At 46.2% G+C, this 9,964-nt stretch overlaps 1 protein-coding gene across 2 annotated transcripts in view; it reads right to left on the reverse strand.

Annotated features, from left to right (window-relative positions):
- The window catches only part of CERS6 (ceramide synthase 6), a 320,948-nt gene extending 314,824 nt beyond the window's left edge, over positions 1-6,124 (reverse strand). Inside the window, exon 1 of one of the 2 annotated variants that reach the window (XM_047869284.1) lies at positions 5,770-6,124. In XM_047869284.1, the coding sequence (XP_047725240.1) occupies positions 5,770-5,939 (170 nt within the window). In that variant the 5' untranslated portion in view covers positions 5,940-6,124. The remainder of the gene's footprint in view (positions 1-5,769) is intronic. The other variant, XM_047869285.1, reaches the window with a different exon arrangement.
- Positions 6,125-9,964: the final 3,840 nt, after the last annotated feature.

The raw sequence follows: 9,964 nt of genomic DNA on the forward strand, positions 1-9,964 counted from the left end.
CTTATTTCCTTTCCACTAACACCTGCCTTTCCCCATCACAGAAGCGAAACCACTTACAAATGAGGCTCCAGCAGAAAAAAATGTAACCCTGCCCCTGAAGACACTTTCGGCAGTAAAGTCATAAGTGGACTCAAAGTGCTAGTGTCATTAATCCTTGATGGCATTAAATCATTTGTAATAATTTGCAGTTTTCTTACCTGCTTTCCTCACCATTCTAAGGCACTGTCCATTAAAAGTAACGTGATGTTTTTTATCCATAAATCAATCTACTACAAATAGCTAAAGGACTGCACCCTACAAATGCAAACCTTTTATTCTGCAAGATGAGAAAGCTGTACTACAGGTCTGCGAATACAGTCCCTTTGATTTCAGGTTGTTTTCCAACAGAGCAGCCATTGTAATCCAATTTTCCTTTCCCAGTCACTAATTGTAGGAGGCAACCTATTACTTCTGACACCGACTCTTGCCTCTAACACCAGTCCAGCAAAGCAGGGATCCATAGTTTTAATCTAAATCACACCATACTGAACAAGGAAAACAGGTACATTTAGAGAGTTAAATGCCCAAGGTTGACTGCACGAAAGGAACTTTTCGTACGCAAACTGTTACCAAATATTCTGTCTTGGTCCATTCAGGCAGCTATATCAAAATACTATAGTCTGGGTGGCTTATAAACAACAGAAATTTATTTTTCAGTTTTGGAGACTGGGAAGTCCAAGATCAAGGCACTAGCAGATTTGGGATGTGGTGAGAAAAACCCAGGTTCACAGAGAGCCATCTTTTTATTGTGTCCTCAGATGGCTGAAGAGGCAAGGAGCTCTCTGGGCCTTTTTTATAAGGGCACTAACCCTATTCACAAAGGCTCCACCCTCATGGCCTAATCACCTCCCAAAGTCCCCACCTCCTAATACCATCCCCTTGGCGTTTAGGATTGCAACATATGAATTTTGAGGGACAGAAACATCCAGTCCACTGCAAACTCTTTCAAAATATATCAGAAGACATCCAGTCTCTTCATTACAAGGGACTTTACAGGAACAACCTTCAGAAATCAAATTCACCTGACACACTGCTTTTTCCTGGCGGACATTCACTCACACCTCCTCTCTCGCCATCAGGTCAGGAATAGTTTCTCATTCATATTCCTTCCCCCCTCCCCCTTCACCTCCCCTTCTCTTCCCTTCCAGGACCTTACCCAGGGCTCCTAGCAAGGAAAAGACACTAAGGAAATTGGTAAGAAAAAGCCCATTGGCCAGACCTTCCCTCTGACACTAATGAGACATTATTGTTTCTTGAAGGTTTGAGGGCAGCAGGTCTTTTAAGTGAATGAGCCAGGTGAGACCGGTGTCAGCCTCCTGGAAAATGACAGTTCTCTCATAGCTTGGCACTTTGAGAGCCAACCTGACAGGGATGAGTTTCTCATTTATTATCTGGTCATCACAAGAGGTGTCAGGTCTACTCTAGGGTCCACCTAAATTGGGTCTGAGGAAAGAGAGCAAGTGATTTCTCTAAGAATCTTCTTTGTTGATTATTCTGAAATATGGTAGTTTTTTTGAAGCACAAATGATAACAGTCAAATAATTCTTTTCATTCAAATCATAATTGAAAAAATACAAGAAAGAAACCATTGGCTAAAATACTTGTATGAAGAAAATCTCTTTATTCTTAGACAACTAATTTCTACCTGCAAAAAATGACTTTTAGCCTGCGCAGAGTTTCATGAGATAGTAATTTATAGCATTATATTTTTTAAAAAAATTTTTTTTTTCTTTTCAACGTTTTTATTTATTTCTGGGACAGAGAGAGACAGAGCATGAACGGGGGAGGGGCAGAGAGAGAGGGAGACACAGAATCAGAAACAGGCTCCAGGCTCCGAGCCATCAGCCCAGAGCCTGACGTGGGGCTCGAACTCACGGACCACGAGATCGTGACCTGGCTGAAGTCGGACGCTTAACCGACTGCGCCACCCAGGCGCCCCTATAGCAATATATTTTAACAAGTGAATCTGGAAGAAGTATTTATTATAATTCCAGAGAAAGGCTCACTAAGCCTAAACAAGCATTAAATCAAGTAAATTCATAAACTATATGATAATGTTACATTATATTTTTTAATGTTTATTTATTTTTGAGAGAGACAGAATGCGAGTGGATTGGGGCAGAGAAAGAAGGAGGCACAGAATCTGAAACAGGCTCCAGGCTCCGAGCAGTCAGCCCAGAGCCTGACGCGGGGCTGGAACTCACGAGCTGTGAGATCATGACCTGAGCCGAAGTCGGACGCTCAACCGACTGAACCACCCGGGCGCCCCGATAATGTTACATTTTAAATAATATTTTGGTTATGGTGTGCACTGAGTAATGTGTAGAACTGTTGAATCACTATATTGTACACCTGAAACTAATATAATACTGTTAACTACACTGAAATTAAATTTTTTTAATTTGAAATAATAAATAGTACTTTGTTCCTTGTCATCAAGCCAACAACATAATATAACGGTATACCCTACAATTTTCATTCTAGGAGAAACCATGAAGTTTTGTTTTTTTGTTTTTTGTTTTTTTTTTTAACAACAGATCTTTTACTTTGTCAATCAAGTAATATCTATAATGGCCCTTCTGGTCCTACCGAGGGTTAAGTGCGGTACAAAGACAATGCTAAAAACCACCCAGCTTTGGACTATTCACAGATTCAGTCGAAAGTCACTGAATTTAGCCTGCTCCATTTTTAACCAACCATGCTGAGTGTCCATATTGTTGCCCATATGGTACCATAACACGGTATCATTCTGGCCACCAATGCCTCCACTGTCAACACCCCAACAGTGGTGTGCAAACAAAAAAATAAGCCTGTTTAATGGAGCAAAGCTCAATCCACTCTATTCCTTAGTGTTTCTCTTTATGGAGAGAAAAACATAAGTCTGAGGAGAACGTATTCAAATTCACAATTTGGGCCTCAACAAGTGCATTACAGATCCCATTTAATGGAAATAAAGATCTTGGATAATCAGGTATTTCATAGATATGTTCTCACCTTTGAAATAAGTAACAACAGAAGCATAAAAAGAATAGAACCCTGAAAAATAAAAATGAAAAGTAAATTTTTAAAAATATTTGTTTATTTATTTAAGTAATCTCTACACCCAACGTGAGGCTCAAACTCACGACCCCAAGATCAAGAGTTGCATGCCCCTCTGGCTGAATCATCCAAGTGCCCCAAAAATGAAAAATAAATTTTAAGAAAAGGAAGAGAATCCGGAGGGAATTATTTCTATTACAAAGGCATTTCATTTTGTAAAGGGACTCACAACAGGCTTCTTTAAATCATGCTATACATTACAGAATACAGCAAAAGAAAGATTTAAGCACACCATGTTAGGAGAGGACAGAAAGTGAGTCATAGCACGATAACAATATCAGCTGATTCAAATTCAGGCCCTTGGTGGATGCTGAGACGAAAGCCACAAGCTGGATACCAGAATGGACTCCTTAGATGTGAGGAGAGGAGAAACATGCACAACTTGTAATTCTGGACGCAATTATACACTTGGATTTTCAGGGAACTGAGAGTCTGAATGGTTAAGACAGGGCCGACGCCACTATAGAAACAAGGTAGATATCCTTCCAAGAGTCAGTATAGTATCCTGTGGTATATGGGCCATACTGGAGTATTCTTCTGAACATCAATCACAAACTCTCAGTTTGCCATGAAATTCACTTCTACGTGAACCAACGGCCTGAAAGTAACTGAAAAACTCTCTGCGTTACAATATGACGGCATTTGCTGTGACTGATAGTTGAAAGCAGCTGACCCTTTTGTACAAAGTCTAAGTCTAGTCAAGAGATTACACAAAGGAAGAAAAAACTGTCCAGGAAGAACAACAAACTTCCAGTTTTCAACTTAAATTACATTTGTTTTTAGGTTTTGTTTTTTGTTTTTTTTTAAGGCAGAGAAAGTTTAAGTACAAAACCAAATTTACTTTTTTCCAATCTAAAGAACTTGGAATCAGCTTTCTGCACAAAGATCATTAGCTGACATGCTTTTGTTTTCCAAAACGTTAAGACTACGCCTCTTTCAAATGCATTACCTGACTACAAGTGAGCCCGTCCAGAATTGATCAGATGTTCTTACGCAATGGTGTGTGGAGCCCTTACTAAGTATCAATCAGTACAGAAGCTCCTGCAGGTCCCGAGAGGCTGTTTTTGAAGAGACTGCGAAGTTAGACAGCAGTTCCTATTTTCTGTAAGTAAACATCTGCTGTAGAAGCAACTCCAAACCTACAAACACACCCACTTTTTCACAGTAAGCCTCAGCGCTAGATAGGATCAGTGAGGTATCTGCGCTGGATTGTAGTCATTTTAAAATACGTCTTTAAATCTGTTCCTTTGTGCATTTCAATCTCTGCATGTGAACCGGCGGCTTGGTTCACAAGCAACAGTTATCGCCCACTGAAAAACACACCTTCCTTAAACAAAAGATACTTTTTGTTCCCACGAAGCTTTTTCTGCTGCCATACCCAGCAACAAATGACACAAAAGACAAACTCCGCCATCCTCAAGAGTGGTGTCAGGCGAACAGAAACAGCAAACAAAATAACAGCAAAAGCTTCAGAAACAAAACCAAGGTGAGTTGGGGGTAGGAGAAGAGTGGTGGAGTGGACGTGGGAAATGGGGTATAAACTCCACCATCTGAGGAATTCAGCCTCACCGATGAACGGGGGGCGGAGAGAGGAGAGGAAGGGGAGGCGAGGTTCTCAGTAGAGGAAAACAAGTGTGTGCCGCTGTCCTGCTTTTGTTTCAATAGCACCCGGAGAGTGCACAGCACGCAAAATCGAGTTTTGTGACTAAGACTGATTGAATGAGAGTAACACAAGTTTGTTCGGGACACAGTTTGTTCGGGACACAGTGGGGCCACTCAACCAAATCCGGAAATTATACAAACGATAAATAACAACTCCTTAAAATGTTTTAAGTGCGTTTGGCACAAAAGTTTATGGCTATTCACAGGAAGCATCTTATCAATTTAATATCACCACGTTGCAGGCTGTGCACCCGTCTCGTCATAATCTCTTTTAAGAAAACCGCTAATGATCCGGAGTGCTGGAAGCCTAAAAACTGTTGTCATCTATCTCCCAGGACTGTGGGCCTGATAGTGTCACGAGTAGAAACCAACTAGCGGCCAGAAGCCCAGGAGTCCCCGGCGAATTGTTTCGAAGCACCGTCCCCACAATCCGCGTGCTTGGGCGAAAGGACTGGAGGTGTGCGCGCGGTCCCTCCGCCCTCCGGGCCGCGCGTCCGCAGCGCTCCAGGCTGTCAGGTGGGTGGCGACGAGCCTCGGCCGGGAGCCCTGCCCGGCAGCGCGGCCGCCCGCGGGGCGCACAGGGGCCAACCCCTCCGAGTGCGCCGCGTCCCGAGGCCGCCGGGCGCTCACCTTTGTTCGCCGGCGCTCGCGGCCGGGAGAGAGCGGGCCCAGGAGGAGTGCGGGGGGCGACCCCAACGCTCCGCGGCCCCTCCCCGGCGCCCCGGAGGAAATCCGTAGGCTAGCCAGATCCTCCCTGGCGCCCCGAACGGCAGCCGGGCTGAAGGGTCAACAACCCCTTCCCCGAACACAAAGGTTGGAGGCGCGAGCGCGAGCGCTGGGGGCGCGGGTGCGTGCGCCACAGAGCACGCGAGGGTGCGTGTGCGCGCGAATGTGCGCGCGCGGGTGCGTGTGCGTGTGTGTGTGAGTGTGTGTGAAGGGGGAGGGGAGGAGCGCTCCAGCCCCTCTTACCTCTCGAAGATGAACCGCACCATGAAAATGCAGAAGGCCACGGGGAAGGCAAGATAGAGGTCCTCAGCCTGCGGGAAGGTGGCCTCCTCCGTGTTCTTCAGGTCCGCCCAGGTGACATTGTGTGGGAGCCAAAACCTCTCGTTCCAGAACCAGGCTAAGATCCCTGCCATCTTGCTTTGTCCACTCGTGTCGTGGGCTCCCGCGGCCCGCCGAGCTTTCCGCCGCCCAGGGCGCCGGGGGATGCGCGTGCGGCTGGCCCGAGCCTGTGCCGCCGCCGCCGCCGCCTCCGCGACCGCTGCTCTCGAAGGCTCGCGGCGAGCCCCGGTTCTCTCCTCCCTCTGGCCGCGCTGGGGAAAGGAGCCGCCTCGCCCGTCACATGGCAGCCTGGACCGCTAGTCCTGATTGGCTCGCCCACGCGTCAAGCAGGGAGGCACACGCGGCCAGCTCGCCCACGCCCGGAGGGTAGGGCGCAGCCGCTGCGCCCTAGGCGCAGGATCCCGGCGCCGGAGAGTGCTGGCGGGTCCTGCGCTCACCGCGCTCCTGCTCCGCCGCGCCCCTGCCCCGCGCTTAGCACAGAGACCTGAGGCGGCCCCCACCCCCCGAATCCGCCCTAGCCTCCCGGCTTGCTCGCACATGCTCAGAACGCCGGGTCCTGCCCCCGCTGGAGTTTCAGGAGGTCTCAGTCCGCTTCCCGCGCGCCTACAGGCGGTGATAGGGGACAGGTAGGGGCCAGGGCCGTTCTTTGGAACCACCCCTGCGTTGAGAGAGAACAGCAAAAGAAGAAGTACGGAGCTCAAGGGGCAAAGGAGGAAGAAGCAGCGGAGGAGTCGTGCACTCCCGCGCTTGGACAGCCAGGGTGAAAATCAGGAACTGGGGCGGGATGGTTTGGCAAGAGCCGCCTGCCTCTACCGGAGCCCTGCCTTTTCCCCATCCCTGACCTTCAGGCCTCTCACTACTTCTCATTACCACACCGGTTCGCCCAGGGAACGGGCCCTCTGTTTTAATTTATGAGGTGGTAGGGAAATCAGGCACTTACGTACTGTTTGCTAGTGAGGATGAGGGTGATGATTCTCTGAAACTGCCACTCCAAATGAATCTCTCAGAAAATGCCACCAGACCACATTTGGCGTCGCAGATCAGTAGAGGGAACCTCCACACTGCTATTTGACAGGCTTATTATTTCTGCTTTTTGAATCTGAAACCTTTAGGTGTTCGGTCTATAAGGCCTAACCCAGGCACCTTCACTTCCGCAGGACGTTTCCTCGTTGATACGGTGAACGTGTGTGGGTCGGTTTAGTGGTCCGTGCAGACCTGGCTGTAGGGGTATTTTGTTCATTTTTCTCACAATCATTCCTTTTCTGCCTGGTTCTGCCAGTAAGCTGTAGCGGACACTGCCAAGAGGCATATGAACAGACCCTTAACACACACTTCTTTATTCTCCCTGTCCCACCAGCCCACCCTCTTTGTACTCCTTCCCTTTAAAGCAAAACTCTAAAGAACTGCCTATATTTATTTCTTCGATTTCTCTCCCCTCCATTCTCTTTTGAACTTCCATTCGGGCATTTGCCCCCCTCTACTGTAGTGGACTGCTCAAGGTCACCAATGATCTCCATGCTGCTAAACCCAAAGGTCTGTTCTCAACACCTCTGTCAGCAACATTTTGGCCAAGGCCCTGCCTCTCGAAACACCTTCTTGTCTTGACTTCCAGAAACCACATTCTTCTGGTTTTCATTCTACTTTATGGCCACATTTGCTGTGTCTGCTTTTTGGTCCTCCTCACCTTCCTAATCCCTTAGAGTGGAATGGTCTAGGAGTCAGTTTTTTGTCCCTTTCACTTTCCTAGCTACATTCATTCACGTGGTGATCTAACCCAGTACCATGGCCTTTAATGTCATACCGATGGCTCCCAATTTATATCTCTAACCATGAACTTTTCCTTGAACTTCAGTCTCCTACATCCACTGTCAATTCAACAACTCCACTTGGATGTCTGAGAGCCATTTCCTGTCCAAACTAATCTTCCCTCTAATTTTTTTTTTTTTCCTTCTGTCATCTTGGCTCAGGCCAAAAACCTGGAATCATCTTCTTAATGATTGATTTGTAATCTCGGATGTTCTTGCTCATCCATAATAGATTCTGTCAATTCCGTCTTTAAACTAGAATCACACTGTCTCCCACCACCTCTTCTGCTGCCATCTTTGTCCACACAATCAACACTGCCCACCTGAGTTGCCCCAGTAAGCTCCTTACGCTCAACTTCAGCTCTTGTCCCTTTATACTCTACTTTCAGCCAGAGTGACCCTGTTGAAATGGAAGTCAGCTCTCTTCTCTGATTAAAGCCCTATTGCTTCTCCATCCCTCTCCAAGTGAAAGCCAAAGTCATTCCAATGTCCTGAGATATTTAGCTCCACATTAACTCTCTGCATCTATTCTCTTCTCTCTCATCTCCTTCTCCCTTACTCTGCTTTGGTCACCCTGGTCTCCCTGGCCTTCTTGGAAAACACCCAGCATGTTTAATGCCTGTGCACTTGGTTTTCTCTGTCTCTGCAACTCACTCCCAGGTATCCATACCTGCTCTTGCTGTAATATCACTCACTCTGGTGAAGTTTTCCCTGACACCCTACTTGACGTACAATACTCACTCCCCACCCCGGCTCTTCCTATCTAACTTTCCTGCTTTATTTTCCTCCAAAGCATTTAAAAGTATCTAACATAATATATATTTTGCTTGTTTCTTTATTAGTCACACACACACACACACACACACACATTAAAATGTAAGCTTCAAAAAGTTAAAGATTTGTACCTATCACTATTTTATCCCTACCCCTGAAAATAGTGCCTAGCACATAGTAGGTATTCAATAAACTATTGTATTAATGAATCAACTTTACTCAGTCTCACAAAAATCCTTTCTAGGAAAAGAAAACAGTCTGAATAAATAATTGAATTAAACATGTATATACTCATGTGAAGAATAGTGTGAACATAAAGATGGGACTGATCAAGTCTGGAGTAGTGTAGGAGGGGTGTGCTTGAAGTGGGTTTTCGTCGAGGAGTAGATATCACCATCCCCCCATGAGACCGTACAGCCAGCTCCTCAGCTCCTCCTGATGTTCCCCCAGGATGATGCCTTGGCATCAACTGCATTCCTGTAGGCCCCAGAGAGGAGATGTGCTCAGGTCTCTTGTCACCTTTGTGGCCGAAGATCAGGTCATGGTGGAGCCTGGTCTGCTGAGCCAGGGAGACTCCCTCCGAGGCTGCCTCTGGTCCTTTGTGTCACTCTCATATATGACCTGATAGTATCTTTCCTTCCACCTAGGACTCCTCTGCTGTCCAGCAGGTTCTTCTGTGTCCCCAAACATGTACAACAGGAAGTGCTGGTAAGTTAACCCTGGAGCCCTAGCTTTGACCAAGGACAATAGAATCTAGTGAATCAAATTTTATTCCTTTCCCTCCCCTGCCCATGGCACACACACAGTAGCTTCACACAGCCTCTCTGAAAATATCCTGTGATACAAACCAATCAGCTTATTTCAAATCTGTGGCCAGCTCAGTAACTCATTCCCTTATGTTTCCTTTCTGTCTTTCTCTCACTCTCCTTTTCCCTCATTCCTGATTCACTGAAATTACACTTCTCTGGACCTGCTCTTTTTTCTAGAGAAGACAAGTTAGTATTGCTCTCCTATTCATTGCCTTTGCGAAGGTGGTGGGATTTCAGAAACATTTTGAAAGAGAAGTTTCGTTAGGCAACGGAAAGAGAATTTACTAATTATTTGTGAATCTTGCGCAAATCACTTAATATCTAAAAGCACGTTAATGCCTTCAGGATGTAAAATGTTAATGTAGAAGTTGCCCACCAATAGTGTTTGTCTTGCCTCTGTTATCCTGCTGTCACGAGGCTCACATGAGATAACATGTGGGAAGGGGCTTATAAATTCTTTACCTCTATGCACATGTACAACACAGAAAACCTCTACCCTTTTATCTGTCCAGCATATCACCTTTAGGTACTAGCACCTTCCTACCACCCTCCATTCAAATGATTACCCCAGAAATACAGTAAAGTAAAATACCATTTCGTGTCTGACCATATTTTATTAGTCCAGGGATGGACCCTTAGCCGAAGATAGTAATTGAAGTCCTTCTTCAGGTATTGGGACATGGATCAAGGCAGGTTTTTGTTTTGTTTTGT

This window comes from Prionailurus viverrinus, chromosome C1, assembly GCF_022837055.1.
Source record: "Prionailurus viverrinus isolate Anna chromosome C1, UM_Priviv_1.0, whole genome shotgun sequence".
NCBI lineage: Eukaryota > Metazoa > Chordata > Mammalia > Carnivora > Felidae > Prionailurus > Prionailurus viverrinus.